Source organism: Convolutriloba macropyga, chromosome 2 (assembly GCF_964194025.1).
Source record: "Convolutriloba macropyga chromosome 2, txConMacr16.3, whole genome shotgun sequence".
NCBI classification, from domain to species: Eukaryota; Metazoa; Xenacoelomorpha; order Acoela; family Convolutidae; genus Convolutriloba; species Convolutriloba macropyga.
In genome coordinates this window covers 4,235,318-4,252,413 of record NC_134469.1, presented here as the reverse complement: position 1 = coordinate 4,252,413, position 17,096 = coordinate 4,235,318, and the positions used below count along the sequence as shown (strand labels likewise).

Sequence of the window (17,096 nt, the reverse complement as noted above, 5' to 3'; positions counted from 1 at the left end):
TAATTTGCAATTAGCTGAACGGAGCTGTCAAATATAAGTTAAATTTTTACGCGACCTTTCTTCTGACAATTTGACATTTCATCTATACAAACTGGATTACCTGGAAATCTTGTAAGCGTGCAATTCTCTCAGAGCTTCAATGGTCTTTATGTGCATTTTGCATCGAAACTATTAAGATGGCACAGGCTAAGGCTAGCTACTACCTAGGCCCGGTAGTAGTAGTTATCCTGGCAGGAGTTTGAAAACAAGCGTCATATCTTAGCTGGTTATGGTAGTTTTTTTTTCAATTCTATTTCTTTTCACCCCCGATTCATTTTCACCCCACATACTGTAACACCATACAATGTCACCCCCAATCACTCCACCCCCAAATTAACAGTAGACATCATAAGCGTATTTTCTCATAATTAAGAGAATAATTTTATCCCATGTTCGGTTGTGATAATTTCATTTAAAATTCAATTTCATAGCAATTAAATTGAATTTCAGTTTAAATTTTAAAATAATTGCTGCTACAACTGTGCACGTTGTTGATCCATGAAATATATCTACTTAGCAACTAGCACTATTAATGAAGGCATGGTATAGTGCAATGTGTTTTTGTAAAATAATTCAGGGAAAAGAATTATTTGTCAATATTTGGTATGCGTCTTTGTTCACCTGTTCTGTTTATTTGTTTCAGGGCTTTGAGGGTCAGTGGTACGTGTACTTCACAAGGTTCATGATCCTCCTGTCCTCAATCATACCCATCAGGTGAGAAAGAGATAAACAACATTTATCTTCCCTTAATTATCATTATATCCTGCTCAATTTGACAAGCGCTGCTCCTGTCAGCCTGCAGTCATTAATGAGGAGATGTTTTCTCTTCGAGTTTTGAACCCCTTGCTGTGACTTCGATATCTTGCAAGGATGATACTTGCGTTTCATCAATGGCTCATCTATGATTTCTTCGACGGCATGCTGGTCATATATAAAAACTTGTGGATTTCTTAAATGGATCATGTATGATTTCTTTGGTTCCCTAGCAGTATCGTACTGAGAAAGAGCATAAAATCAGGATGAAATTGTATATGATCTTTTATCAAATCAATGAAGACTCGGTCATGTGATTTAAGTTTTGCCAGCTTGCAATTAACCAAATTTTAAAGTTCTTTGAAGATCTTGAAACTCTTTAAAAACAAAAAACAATGTACATGGTGACTTAAGTTCTGATAGTTCCATTTCACCCATCACTCTTTAAGTGTCCATTTTTGTCCGATCTTTTTTGACAATTATTGGCAAGAAGGCAGTTTTGAACTGAGATGTCAAATATTGGGTGTTGTGTTTTTCTAGTATGCGAGTGAATCTGGACATGGGGAAGTTGGTATATTCGTGGTTTATGCAGACTGATAAGACCATCCCGGACACAGTTGTTAGGAGCACCACTATACCCGAGGAACTGGGCAGAATTAGCTACCTCCTCTCTGACAAGGTACCTCCTGTACTCCTTATTAATACCATTAGATACGAGTTTAGAGTTTTGAACACTATACATAGTTTCAAGCAAGCTTATGGAAACAGCTGAAATATGAATCATAATGTCACTTAATAAGTGGGGACAGAATATCTGTTAAGTTTAGTATTAATTGCCCTCGAACGAAGTTTGAAGCAACAAGGCGGCTCGGTAATGTGCGATGGCACATAAGGTTCCGACCCCGCCCATCCACAATTTTGGCATAATTGTCTACCAAATGAGGAACAGATAGAAAAACCCAAAAATTATTTTTTGCGAATCCCAAAAAAGCCCAAGTCTTTTTCGAAAAATTTTGTATGAACGATAAGATAGCCTTCAAAGCAAATAACTCAGTGGAGTAAAAATTGATGCATTAGATTGCTGTAATATGTGAATATTAAGAAAGCGAGTCAAGACGAACAGCAAAATCAAACAACAACACCAACAAACATTAATTACATCAAAAAATTTATGTCCCTCTTAAAAACTAAATTTAATAACAAAGTCAACATACCTTCAGATAAACCTAAAACTAAACAAAAATAACTTATAAATCACCAGAAAACATATGCGACCAGTCCATAAAAAGGTTTGGTAACAATTATACAAAAAAAAGAACAAAAACAGTAAAGTAAAAAATTAAATTATTTTTCTGAAACAGTTAACTTCAAAGTAATAAATACCATTAGGAATCAGTTAATATTACCACAAATTTACGATTACCACTGCTTCTATAGAAGAGCATTAGGACCTGTTCATTTTTTAAAGCGGCTAAAGAACAACAAAGAACAAACAAAATTTCAATTGAAACTTGCCAGAAAACGCTGTCAAAACCGTCAAGCCAAATTTTGGCACTCAAAATATATTTGATTGCGCCTTTTTCAAACAGCTATAATGTAGTACGTGGCCATTCATTAGTAAGACTAGGTAACAAGTAGACAAAAAAGCGAAGTGCTAAAGTATGTAATACTTTTAATTTTTTTTTCGAAACAAAATTACATTCAATGTCATGAAAGGCATTAATTACAAAAAGAGCTATTTAAATAGGGTCGTTTATTAATGAAAAGGAAGCCCTCGAGACCTGTAATTATCCAGAATATTTCTTGCATCTACAAAAAGAACGTCAAATCTGACAAAAATTAAACTAATTTACTTTTTTTTGTGAAAAACCGGTGTCGAAGCCAGTAAGGTCATAACAAATTCTTAAAAAAAAAAAGATTTTGGGACACCAATCCCTTTTATTCCTTTGACACCCATAATGTCATATTTGACCTGTAATTAACTAACGAGATTAGGTAACAAAAAGAAACATAAAAAGAACAAAATTGCGAAGTGAAGTTTTTTTTTAATTTTGGAAAACGATTGTTAAAGTCATGAAAGCCATCAGCTATCTACTAATATCAGGATATCGGTTCTTCTATTCTTCCATGAAAAACCAATGAAAGCTATCACTATACAGGAAATTTCATACGACTGAAACGACAAAGTATAAATGGCAGTTAGAGACAAAATTAAAAAATTCAATTGATTTCTTCAAGAAAGAGGCGTCGAGGCCGTTAAAACGATGATGTATATCTTTCAGGATTTTAATATGTTCAATTGTGCCTTATTCTGAATGCTAATAAGGTGACATGAGAACTGTCAATAATGTGATAATGTGACCAAAATTAGAAAACGTGAAAAACTGGCAAATATCAAAACAAACAAAAATCTGAAATCTTGTATCAAAGCCAGAAAACAATAACTTCAAGCTTAAAACTGCAACCGAGAATAAATGTTAAATCAGTAGAAAGAAGAAGCAGTCTTTCTTTGCTGACACTAAGCTGGAAGTTTAACAAATTAAGAAAAAAATAGAGGAAAAATTAATTAAGCCATTATTTATTGAAAAGTCAATTATTTTTAAAGAAACGACCATAGACTTTCAATTAAAAAACTAAATGCATTAGCTTGGAGCTGCTTAGCAAGCGAATTGGTTGGACCTATCACTCCTGAGCTTTGATTTGATATGTTCTGTTCTTTATTATTAAAAAAAAAAATAAAAAAAAAGACCGACTGATTACAACCCAATTTTTTTTGGATTGTAACAGTCCAAGAATGGCCCAACACTAGCCCTGCTAATACTTATTGTCCGTTAGGAACAATTGATTTTTCGAATGTTGTAGATATGGATAATTTGTTAGTTGAAAACTCAAAATAGATTCTGCATTTTTGATAATCAACGAGTAAAGTCACCAAAAAACGGCAAAGTTTTAACTACAGTGCACTCTCAGTGGACTCTGAAGTAGAAATAGCCACGCTCTGAGTCTACAAAGATTGTACGAGTGTTGTTTGGGGGTGTACTGTCGGCAAATTTAATCAAAGTGGACTAAAGTAGCTTATTTCGTGCTGTTTGTGATGAAAAAGGCTAAATTTTGAAATGTTTATCCAGATTTTTTGACCAAAAAAATTAAGTCAAAACAATTAACAATGCTTTTTTGTCTTCAAAAATAAATCAACGACAATATTCTTAAAAATTAGAACAAATTTCAGCAAAATTGACGAAAATTTAGGCAAAAATTCCGGAAAATGTGAATAAACACAACGTGAATTCACTCTTCTTTTCTCAGAAGTTTAAACCTCGATAACTCCCTGTAGAAAACGAAAATTTAAAAAATCTTCCATACTCTACGCTGGACGAGCTTTCTAATGATACCAGTCTCAACTCTCTACGATGAATATATCGAGCGGCGAAAATTCACGGAACAAAAAAAACCCATTTGAGTATATAGTTCCTCCCCCCTCAAGAGGGTCGGAACAATTATTGTCAACTTGTGTGTCTTGTTTGCCTGACCTCTTTTGTGCTATTGTTTTTAATCGCCGCACAGCAATAACTGGGGCTATTGTTGGCCTTCTCTTGGTTTTTTTACGACTCGGAGAGGAGTATTGGTTTTCTTAAGGTTTTTACGACTCGAAGAGGAGTATTGAGATTCTACAGGTTTTTTTTAGCAGAAAGCAAGTTTGTTCATGACTTGAATTTTGACTTCTTTATGTTCAAGCATTTACCTCCGTTTTTGATTGTTGACTTCTGTTTTCGAACATTAGACTTTAACAATAGCTTAGTTTGTAATGTATAGCAATTGGTAACAGTCTGTAATTCGAGGTGAAGAGGTCAATTTGAGAAAATTTGATCCCCTCTCCTCTCCTCTCCCCCCACCCCCCCCCCACCAGCACCTACCCACATCCCTGAGCTGAAAAAAATGTACCTACCCTGTACCTACCCCCACCCCAACGTACCTACTCAACCCCCAAACGTACCTACCTACCCCCCCCCCCCCCCACGTACCTACCGCCACCCCATCTACCTACACCCCCACCACCACCTACCTGCCCACACCTACCTGCCCCCACCCACCAACCCCCCCCCCCCGCCCCCCCCCCCACCAGCACCTACCCACATCCCTGAGCTGAAAAAAATTTAACGCTTTTTATGTTATATTGGTCTACTATTTTTGTTATTTCTAGTGTTTTTTTTTGATACTCTGATTTTGTTCAAGTTAGGGTAGAGATTTTTTTGCACGACGATTCGAGTCGTTTCCGGTATTCTACCGGCTATGTTTTTTTACCGGAAGTACTATTTGTTCAGACGCTGTTCTGACCTAAAAGCGAAAGTGAGAAAAATTGCCGTGTAAACTAATTTTTGCTGAGCTGGAGAAGTTTTTTTGATTCTGGGCTGCCTTTCGTGAATAACTTTTTGACTTTGAAAAGTAGTTTTTGACTGAATGGCACATATAGATTACCGTTTTTTTATAGATTAAGTGGCCCATTTTTTGCTTGTGACTTGGTGTTTGTGGAAATGTTTTTATTTGCTGCTATTTTGAAATGTAAACCTCAAAAATTGATACCACAATGTTTTGCAGAGCCTGAAAATGCTTTTCAAGTTCAAAATTGGCACCTATTTTTACGATAATTTTTGATATTTTTTGGCTTTTTTCTCTAATAGTTTCTTCATTTTTGGATCTTTCAATCGTCCTTTTGTCAAAAATCAGTTAATATGGCGACTTCTCTTTAATATTTCAGGTACCCAACGCCTCTTTCTACCTCGATGTAATTTTCTTTTATAAAATTTTACATATGCTAATCCAATTTGGGTAGTTTTTTCCAATTTTTCAGTCTTTTGTCTGTATTTTGATTTAAACTACTAAAAATAGTATTTTTGTGCAAGATGCGGGACTTTAATTTCGTTTAAATAGATATTCAATCATTTGCTAGCGTTAAGTTTTTGAAAAACAGTTAAAATTTTTTTTCATAAATGCGGTCTCGAAACTTTTTCTACAATTTTTTGCAAAATATTTCGTATGTTTGCATTCTGCTTTTTTCTTTTTTTGTTCAGTTCAAGAGGATGGATGTTTGACTCGGTTGACTCGTTGTCTTTTCTATGTCTCGAATGAAAAGACTGATTTACTAAATTTTGAAATCAATAATTAGTCTTTGTTACGGCATTCCTTACATTGTGTCCATATTCTTTATATTTTTTTGTATCAATCTAGATTTGTGTTGACACCTACATTTATACTGGTGATATTGATTTTTTCAGTTGTTTAAAAGTGAATGTTTTTAGCTTGTTATTAGATTTTCGTCATTTCTTTGACTGGCAATTGGTTTCATTCAACATAAGGCGGTACTGAGAGTTTGCTAGAAAGCCTTTTACAAAATTTCAACTTATTAGTTTTTATTGCAATTTTCTTCTGGCCTTGGTATTGCTTTTAAACGACTTTTTGCCTTTGAATATTATTCTGTAGCTTATGTCTTTTCTATGAATAATTTATTTATTGAATAAGTTTGAAATCATGATGTCAAGCATATAAACAAAAGGGAAGTAGTGTGTGTTTTTTTGTCTTAATTGCAGTTATTAGAAATCTAATTGTAGTGAATTTGATTCTTAAAATTTGAGCATTTTTTTGAAAAATTTATCTTAGTTTCTAAGTTATTATTACTATCTTCCGTTTGCTTTCGCAATCTTTTCGAGATTAGAAACACAAATTATTTGAGTTCATTTGATAGCGTTAACAGATTTTTGAGCCGATACGTTTTCAATAATATAAAATTTTGCTGTGTTTTGTTTCTCTTGGTGACAGTGGATCAAATATCACCAATTTTTAGATCAGAGCTGGGGAGGTAATGAGTTAATCGTTTAATCGGCAATGAGTTTTATTTAAACGTTAAAGGCTTTAGCTGCAATAACGGTTTTTTTGTAAAGTTTTGACGCTTCGAGTCGCTTCAGGAATTCATCCGGATGTTTTTTATTTCGTCGCAATTTTTATTACGACCATTTGACGTCACAAATACTGCAAATCAGCTTTTTGTTCATTTGTTCATGCAATTTCGACTGAATTGCGTGTTTTACGTCATTTTTCGCTCTTAGTGGAGCGGGTTTTTCATTTGCGTGATTAAATTTTTGGGTCACACTTGACTTAACGCACTCACAAAAATGATCTCCTCACTTTGAAATTGACTTTTATTTACTTTAATATAAAGAGATAAGGTCAAATGGGTGTGTGTCACTCTAAATGGAGGTTTTTAGAGAGCAGCTAATGGAGGCAGCAAAAACTTATACATATTTTTAATCAATTTAACATATCAGCCTTCAATGAAAAGACGAATTTTTTTGGTCTGTCTTTTTTTTGTGACTGCAGATTTGCGAAGCTATCGCGGCTATTTTCTGCAATGTGCCGGCTTTGTTTATTATTATTCATTTTTAAAAGGTCGTACATGTGTTATAATAATGCATGGTTGTATTTTTTAGGTTAAACGAAGAATAGTTGATGGATTATACGCTAATGGATTATGGACCTAGGCGCTGTTCTCAATTAAATTTTTAACTAATTAATGAACGTACTCATTGGCTCTCGGATGAGGCGTCATTGATGTTATGGAATGGTTTCAATTGATATCTAAAGGGTTTTACTTTTTCACGATTTTTTTTTCGACCGTATGACGTCACAACCACTTCAAATCTGCTTTTTGTTCATTCGTTCATGCAATTTCAACTAGAGTGCGTGTGTGACATCATTTTTCGCTTTTAGTGGAGCGAGTTTTTTGTTCATTTGCGTGATTAAATTTTTGGGTCACACTTGACTTACCTCACTCACAAAAATGATCTCCTCACTTTGCAATTGACTTTTATTTACTTAATATAAAGAGATAAGCTCAAATGGGTGTCTTTCAAAGTAAGAAGATTATTAGAGAGCAGCTAATAGAGGCAGCAAAAACTAATACAGATTTTTAATCAAAATATAATATATCAGCCTTCAATGAAAAAACCGATTTTTTGGTCTGTTTTTTGTACTGTTTTTTGAGACTGCAAGTTTACGAAGCTATTGCGGCTTTTTTCTGGCACTCTGCCAGCTATGTTAGAACATTCTCTGACATCTTCTGTGTTTTTTTCACGCTTGAGTTTCATTTTTGAATGATTAATAGCCGCCGTCAACCTCTCAACGACTATTGTTTAGGCACTCTTTTTTATATTTCAAAAAACTTGAATATTTCTGGGGCAGTTGTTTTACGACTCGAAGAGGATTGTTGGTGGAGCGTCTTTTTTGACCGATAATTTTGTTGGAGTGTATTTAAAACAGGAGGTGAAGTGCGTAAAACAAAGTGTTTAGGTCAAATTACTGAAGAGCAGAAATACGCGATAGGTTTTCTGTTTGTGTGACTACTTCGAGAGAGAGCGAGAAAACTGGGTGTGAAAAAATTTTAGTTAAGCGAGCAATTTTTCTTGATTAGATGCGGCATTTTCAGAGCAGTTTTTTTAGTTTGAACTCCAATTTTTTCTGTCAATTATGTTTGTATTGTTTACCCAAACTAGTTATATTGCGTTTGAAAGGTTTTTGACCATCTGAATCAGAAAGTGATGTTTTAGATTCAATTTTGAGCTGTTTTACTTTTTGGCTATGTACGTTTTTTTTAGCTGTTTTTGTATCATTCTTTAATTTTTTATAGCTTTTTGGGAGTTATGTGGTTCAAATCAGCAGTTTGAGGGGTTTGGTTGGCTGTCGATATGATTTTAATTGATTTCGAGTTGTTTTTCAAAGATAATTGAGAAAATTTAAGCAATTTTTTGCTAAATTTTGTCTCCTGTTTTTTTGAATAGTTTTGCTGATTTTAAACTTCTCGGTATAGTTTTTCTTGTTCAACGTCTAGTTTGGAGATACTTCATAGGGTTTGCTCCTAAAAGCTGAGATTGAAGGTCAGAAGCACAAAGCAGTAATGAATTTTTTTGCCAAATAATTGATCGGAATCAGCATTCTAGCTTTTGGTGGATCATTGTGTTCAAATGTTTGTCGGAAAATTTTATTTTGACATTGTTCTTCACTTGTTTCCTGTAGTTTCTCCATATGAATTAGTTTGTCGCTCTTTATGTCAATTGGAAGTCGTTTTTTGAATTAGAACCAACTGTGTGGAAAGGTTTTTTAATAGCCGCCTCAGCTTGTCAGCCGACTATTATAGCGCTCTTAATTTTTTTCTTCGTCGTACTAACATTTTTTCCGACATTTTGCGTGAAATCTTTTTGACTTCTCTAGGCTATTTTTACTCTTCTCTCATACTGCTAAAAGTGTTTAGACAGCAGTTACTCAGCAAAGGAGTTCAAAATGAACAGAGTAAGTACCAAAAAACGAAATAAGAAATAGAAACGTGATGACCCCATGAAGCCCAATTTTTTAGATTCCCGTTACTCGAATTTTGTTCATAGTTACCATCTCCAAGGCTTATTAGTATTGATACTAGCCCATGTGTCCTCTGACTACGAAACAGGGGTATATTCAACTCCAAAATGACATCAAAATAGTTCGCACTTTAAAATTGTTTGTGTTCAAAATTTTTTTTTTTAGTTTTTTTCTCTTTTGGGAGTGTTTCCTTCTGGTTATGGGAGTCAACGGCGGCTATTTACCCCACAATCTGTTGGGTATGTCTGCAAGTAGTTCATTGGGGCTGCAATTCGCAATGAGTTTTTTTAATCGATTCTTTATCAGTTTTTGCGGAGTTACCTTTCCATTTTTAATTTGCCGGTTATTGTTTCAAATTGATTAGCATAATCAATTGAGAGGATCATTATATTAATTAGAGTGGTCGTTGTTCTACTCCGAGTTGCTTCCGGAAGTCTTCCGGCTATGTTTTTTTAAGATCTGTTCGCACATTTTCTTAATTTCTCAAGTCAAATCGGAGTGATGATTTTGGTCAAGCTCAAACAGGAAGTTTAGCAATGAAGCGAGTGGTTTTGCGGCGTTAAATTTTTTGCTCTAATTTGTAAATTAGGGGAAAAATGGTGGTTGAACAAAAATTCGCTAGTAGTTTTTTTTTGTTCACATGCGGCATTGTGACCTTGCTTTTTAATGTTTTTCAATTTTTATGATAATTTTTGTTCTAAATCGCTTTTAAAATGAATTCAAGGTCGATTCTGTGTCTAGCTGTTTGTTTCGCCAATGATAAATCTCCTAATGGTATGTCACGAACTGTGCTGCTCTTATTTGAATTTGATTTGCTTTTCGATTATGTTTTCCCTTTTACATTAGTCACGATTTTCACGTTTGACTCGTGACTTCTCGAACTCTTTTTCAGCTGCATTAAATTTAATCTCTCGCGCATTGAGTTACGAAATGCAGTCAATACGGTCAATGTCAAAATAAAGCGATAAAACCCGGTCATTAAGCCATTGTGCTTTAGGTTTTCAAAGTTCATTAGAGCGAACGCTTGCTGAAATTAGTATTGAATTAGTAAACAAGACAAGATTCAGAAAACTGAATCAATGAAATAGAGGCGGAGCTTCCAAAAACAAATGTTTGGTGATTATTAGCTGCCGTCAGCCTCTCAACGGCTAGTAGTTTGGCGCTCTTTTTTTACAGTTCAAAGATGTTTTTAAGTTCTGTTCACATGGTTTTAATAGCCGCACAGCGATAGCTGGGGATATTATTAGCCTTCTCTTGGTTTTTTTTAGTTCGTCGTCACGATTTTTGTTACGACCATATGACATCACAACCACTTTAAAGCTGCTTTTTGTTCATTCGTTCCTGCATTTTCAACTAGAGTGCGTGTGTGACGTCATTTTTCGCTCTTAGTGGAGCGAGTTTTAAATTTTTGGTCACACTTGACTTACCTCACTAACAAAAATGACTTCCTCACTTTGAAATTGACTTTTTTTACTTTAATTCAAAGAGATAAGGTCAAATAGGTGTGGGTCACTCTAAATGGAGGTTTTTAGAGAGCAGCTAATGGAGGCCGCAAAAACTTATACAGATTTTTAATCAAAATTTAACATATCAGCCTTCAATGAAAAGGCGAATTTTTTTCGGTCCGTCTTTTTTACTGTTTTTTTTGAGACTGCAGATCTACGGCTATTTTCTGGCAATCTGCCAGCTATGTTCTTGATTTTCGAATTCAAATAGAAATGATTTTTACCATGTGAACGCTGGAAGTGCAGAGAAAGATCGAGTGGATTTGCGGCGTGCAATTTTTCACTCTAATTTTAAAGTAGAGTAACAAAACTTTTTTCGATAGTGTTTTTTTTCGTTCACATGCGGCAATATAATTTCACTTTGAATCCAACTGTTTTTCAAAAAAATATATTTTTAATAGGATTTTCTAAATGGTTTTTATTGTCAATTCATGTTCTAGTTTATTTATTCCATGAAAATTAGGATCTTTTCAGTTTGTCCACCCCTAGCTTATTGGGTGCGTATTATTTTATTTAATTATTTATTTTTATTATTTATTTAACTGGGGGAGTATAACGTACTGGGGGGCATAAACAGAAAAGATCCAAAAATTATTTGAACTGCAGGTCGGGACTTGTCCTGTTATATGTTTTTTTTACTTCCGTTCACGATTTTTGTTTTACGCATATTTCGACTTTCACGTTTGACTTTTAAATTACCTCACTCACTATATCAGCTGAATGGATTTTAAATTCTATCACTCACTGAATTATTCAACGTAGTGAATACGGTCAATGTCAAAAGAGGAAAAATAAAAAGAGATGGGATAAACCGATAAAGCCCGGTCAGTACGTCGTCGTGCATTAGGTTATAAAAGTTTATTAGGGCAATTGATAGCAGTTTCCACAAAAATTGGTGTTATGCATTTTATGTTTTCAACTAATTTCAAATTGAGACTGGGTTTTTTGAGATTTTGTTTGTATTTCAGACAGGGACGCTGACTCAGAATGAGATGGTGTTCAAGAAACTTCATTTGGGCAATGTATCTCTCTCCACCGACACGTTTCCAGAGGTAACGCTTCCCTTAACAGAAGTGACGATTTTTTATTAGAGCTAGATCAGTCGATATAGCTTTATAGATCAAGTGGTGTTCTTTCAAACTTTCATCAATAGCATTGATTAACTAGCAATTATAACTAACGAATTAGTGCTAACTTTGCTGAATAATAAAGTGAAGAAATAAAGTCCGAAGTGTACTTCGTGCATCTTGTTGCTGCTCTGTGAATTTGAAGATCAAGAAAATCTCCAATTTTAGTTTTTCTGAAGTCAGTGAACTAGAGAAATGCTTTAAATACTTGACAGTTTTCAGGTCTGTGCCTGGGGAATATAATAATAATAATCAGGTAGTAAATTTCAATTGTTCAGGTCAAGTTGGACGTTGAAGAAGCCATGACAGCGGAACTGAAAGGGGCCAAAGTGTCATCAGGGAATCAGAAGTTGATAGATGCTGTGAAGGCCATTGCTCTCTGCCACAATGTCACACCTGTCTATGAGGACGAGCCAGGAGCCAACGAAACCAATGGTGTTGCTGGTCCAGGAGGTTCTAAAGTGAATGAAGGAGCTGAGTTTGAAGGACAGGCGGCGGGACCTCGAGTGTCATACCAGGCATCTAGTCCCGATGAAGTGAGTTCGAACCCCAATAACGCCTTTTTGTCTTACATGAGAAACCAGGAGTTCAAATTGGTTAAATTAGAACTCCATCAAAATTTTCTCCATCAAAATTTTTTGTAGAACGGCGACCGTATCTTAAGAATCTGACAGTATTTTGGAAGATTTTTTCACACCCATTTGATGGCTGTGGAGAAGTTGGTCTATAGTAGCATTTATTTGCTGCGCAGTATCATCATTTGGTAAATTTTGATAGAGATTCGTTACTTTGATAGTAAAGGTTTCTTTGCCACAACATGAAGTGAACACAAATAGGAAATCGGTTCCTTTTTTTAGAATTTGCTCAAATGAAATACTTATCAGTTACAAGAATAACAATTTTTATAGTCGCTTTAAGTGACTCGGTTGAATCGGTCGCCAAATCATCAGTTGCTGAAAGGACTTACCATCAGGACCTTATATTGCCTTATAGATTGCTCTCGTGAAGTGGACAGAGATTATTGGACTGCCGTTGGTCTACAGAGACCTTGAGAAGATGCGACTCAAGTGCAGAGATCAGGAATTGACATTCAAGATACTAGAGATATTCCCGTTCACATCCGAGACTAAAAGGATGGGAATCATTGTGCGAAACGAGAGGACGGGCGAAATCATTTTCTACTCCAAGGGTGCAGACACGGTTAGATTTAAAATTATAATCTCTTGGTTTCAACTCTATTTCCCATGGAAATGGATTACGTTTGTCCGTGAATACTCGTATGCCTTTTCCACGATATAAGTAATTTATTTCCACGTTTTGCTTCGTCGAGGCAAATATTTGAGAGTGAGACCCGATGTAAGATACACGGTCTTGCAGTACGTGGGGGGGGGGGGGGGGTTCACATTTCGGATGTCTGGATATCAAATGAATCATTGACTGTTATTTTTTTCATTTAAGGTGATGTCAACAATGTGTGCATACACTGATTGGCTGGACGAGGAGTGTGGCAACATGGCGAGAGAAGGACTGAGGACTCTTGTAGTGGCAAAGAAACAACTGTCAAAGGAACAGTACGAAGACTTCGCTAACAAACTCAACCAGGTTAGAGAATCACAAACGGTTGACAAGAAAAGTTGTCAATTCTTAAGTGATGTGAATTTGGAACCTCTTTGAAAGTATAAAAAGTAATGCATTTGGCGATCTAAATGAAGGTCATTTGCAAATCAATATAACATGTACCTAACAATATTTGATGCCTCAATACTGAAATAATTAAAGAAATATGTAAATTCATTTCTCACACCGCGGTGAAGTAAAAAATTATTCTATAGGTGCTCTAAATTTCCTGCTATTAGTGAAAACTTTAATCATTAATAAGCTGAACTTTAATAATCTCGAAAAATTGAGTTTAAATCTTACCATCTGAAAATTTAAATTATTGTATAAATGCACAATGTCTAAATCTTACCTTTTCTTTAAAGTTTTCTGTAAATTAACATTGAGAGTGAGTTTCTAAATTAAGATTGGTTGTTGATTTTAGGCCAAGTTAAGCATGCAAGACAGGAGTTCGAAAGTGAGAATGGTGATTGAGTCATTAGAGAATGAGTTGGAGGTGGTCGGACTAACTGGGGTGGAAGACAAACTTCAGCTGGATGTGAGACCATCATTGGAGTCTATCAGAAATGCAGGAATCAAGGTACGTTGTAATCTGTTGTATCTCTAGAACTTCCTAGCCTGCTGATATTGTTCTATGTCAAACTAGAAACGGCCTGCTGAGTCGCTAGTCCTTAAACTTTCATTATTAATTGCTCTTGAACGACGTTTGAACCAAATGTTGTAAACGTGTGTCTTTTCTATGCAAAATGTTTGCCTTACCGTTTTCTTCTTGAACATTCTTTTAATTTCACTTCACGAAGAAATTTTTCACGATTGACTTTTTGATTTTTAGTCAGTTTGTGTTAAAACTCTAGTCCAAGCTATAATGTCAGCAAGATTGAATAAATTTTACCACTTCTGTAGCTGCCACTATTTTTAGGATTGTTGATTCCATAAATGTTTTAAAGTATTGCGGTAAGTTGACTGATGCGTTTTTTTCATAAACTACGTAAAATGCAATGTCTTGCTAGTAATGGGTGAATGGTACTTCCAGGTGTAGTACAGAATCAGGTAATGTCTAAAGTAATAAAATGTATTACATTGTAAATGAAAATAGAATGTATAAAGTAATTGAGTACATTATATTACGTAACAAATTCTATTTTTAAGACAATTTAGTACATTAGAACATTTTTAGAACATCTGATTCTGTACTACACCTGGAAGTATGGAAGTACCATCCGCCCATTAATTTTTCTCAAGCATACAAGATATTTGGTCGTCACCATTTTACTTTTGTTCAAGGTGTGGATGTTGACTGGTGACAAACTAGAAACGGCTTGCTGTATCGCCAAAAGCTCCCGCCTCGTCTCGCCACGACAACAGCTACACGTGATCGGAGCCGTATATGACCGAATGCAGGCCCACCAAGAACTGAACAACTTCAGAAGGAAAACAGACTGCGCTCTTGTGGTTCTGGGCGAGAGTTTGAGTCTAATTCTGAAGCACTACGAATATGAGTTTATGGATCTTGCTGTCCAGTGTCCGGCTGTCGTGATCTGCAGATGTTCGCCCACTATGAAAGCGGACGTTGTGAGGTTGATTCAAAGGCATACTAATAAGAGGTGTGCTGCAATTGGGGACGGAGGCAATGACGTCAGCATGATCCAGGCGGCAGATGCGGGAATTGGTATCGTTGGAAAAGAGGGAAAACAGGTGAATTCTTCTCATTGTTTGGTTTCTTGAAACTTGAAAATTTGTCAAATTAATGACTAAATTAAAAGCAAATTGCTGGTTTTTGTTGAGTTTTCTGGAAGCTTCTCGACATTATTAATAGCCGCGAAGCGATAGCGGCTATTATTGGGGACATCGTGGTTTTTTTTACAATTCAAAGAATTTGAATTGTATTGGTGCGCTGTGTTTTTTTTTACAATTCAAAGAATTTTACAATTCAAAGTGGTTTTTTGAACACATGCGGCAGTTTCACTTTGGCTTTTACTATTTTTTTTTTCGATTTTTTGGATCGGTTTTTTTTTCTAAATGGTTTTCCCAATCCATTCATAGTTCATTCCAGTTCTAGTTTTTTGTTTAGTCAATGAAAATTCTTTGAATTGTACGTCAGGACTTGTCCTGCTGTGTTTTTTGAGATGTGTTCACACATTTTTCAATGACTTTGATCTTTCAAAACGGGATAATCAGGTAGAGCCCAGCGGGCATTAAGTTTCATTAGGGGCCCAAAGTGGGCTTTAGTAGTCCTTCAAGTGCTTATAGTGGTGCAGCTGCTTGGATGGCCTTAATTTAAGGTTAAAAGGTCATTTTTAGGAGTTGGGCTCAAAATGGTGCAATTCATGTTTTTTGTGATTTTTTTGAGTTTTTTTGTTTGATTAGTCTTAGGTTGAAGTTTTTAAAAGTTGATGAAGGCATTTTGCGAGATAAAATTGCTTGTTATGCCCATTTTGTGAGCTATACGTTTTGGTACTACAAACACGCAAAATGATACTGATTTTTGCAATTTTTTTCAGGTTATTTGAAAATTTGTCATTTTTTGAGTTTTTTTAGCCCTAGGTGTCAAGAAACCTCCCCTAGGGTTTGATAACGGGTTTGATAATAGATTACTGCTTAGTTTCTAGTGGTAATGGAATGGTTTTCAACTTTTTGTCAAGAATTTTAGCATTTTTGACAGAACTTGCAGTTTTTTTCATATTTTTTTGCCATTTGTTGTCATTATTCAAGATGTTTGAAGCCCAGGGGCCAGAAAACCTCATCATGGGTTGGACTGAAAAATTTTTAGTGGCCATGGAATGAGCTTCAACTTTTGAATATCACAAAAATTTTAGCAATTTTTTTGACAAAATTAGCATTTTTTTAATTTTTTGAAAATTTTTGTCTATTTTTCCAGCTCCAGGGAACAGGCAATCTCTTCTGATGTTTGTTAATAGGTCACTGCATAGTTTCTAGTAACAATGGAATGGTTTAACATTTTTGTGTCTCGAATTTTAGCATTTTTGGATCAAATCTGCAATTTTTTTAAGGTTTCCTAAAGTTTTTGTCAGTTTTTATTCCACGTTCTGATAATAGGTTACTGCTTGGTCTTAAGTTTCAATGGATTTGTTTTAAGCAAATTAACCTTTCGACTTTTAGAAGTTTTATGAAATTTGCAATTTTTTTAAAAACATTTGTATTTTATTTATTTTCTCTTGCCTCAGTAGCCAGGTAACCTCATCCATGGTTTGGTAGTATGTTATTACATAGTTGCTAGGAGGCAATTGAATGGTTTTTAACATTTTAATAGAACGAATTTCTATTTTTTGAAGTTTTGAAATTGAAGAATTTCTATTTTTAAAAATTATTGCCTATCGATCTATGAGCCAATGAGTTTTTAAACCTTGGAACTGGGTTACTGTCTTTTCTCTAGAGACACAGAAATGATTCTGAAGATATTTATATCACGATTATCAGCAACATTTCCTTATAATTTGCGATTGATTTCTTCTTTCTTAAAATTTTTGGTCATTTTCGAGTTAATCGATCTTCAAGGGCCAATGAATATTTTTCAGGTCTTGCAGATATAAAACTGAACCGATTTCAAAAACACAAATTGGTTTTAAACATGTTTTTGAGATAGGCATTTTTAAAGGCAAAAAATTTTGTCTTAGGTTTAAAAGCTTCAAGA

General features: G+C 34.9%; 1 protein-coding gene across 5 annotated transcripts in view; it reads left to right on the top strand.

Moving 5' to 3' along the window:
- LOC142355809 (putative phospholipid-transporting ATPase IIB) overlaps positions 1 to 17,096 on the top strand; it is a 55,780-nt gene that overhangs the window by 25,796 nt on the left and 12,888 nt on the right. For all 5 annotated transcript variants that reach the window (XM_075407869.1, XM_075407873.1, XM_075407865.1 and 2 more), the window contains 8 exons: positions 683 to 753; positions 1,333 to 1,471; positions 11,669 to 11,752; positions 12,106 to 12,363; positions 12,821 to 13,027; positions 13,286 to 13,429; positions 13,869 to 14,024; positions 14,729 to 15,139. In XM_075407869.1, coding sequence (XP_075263984.1) covers positions 683 to 753; positions 1,333 to 1,471; positions 11,669 to 11,752; positions 12,106 to 12,363; positions 12,821 to 13,027; positions 13,286 to 13,429; positions 13,869 to 14,024; positions 14,729 to 15,139 — 1,470 coding nt within the window. The remainder of the gene's footprint in view (positions 1 to 682; positions 754 to 1,332; positions 1,472 to 11,668; positions 11,753 to 12,105; positions 12,364 to 12,820; positions 13,028 to 13,285; positions 13,430 to 13,868; positions 14,025 to 14,728; positions 15,140 to 17,096) is intronic.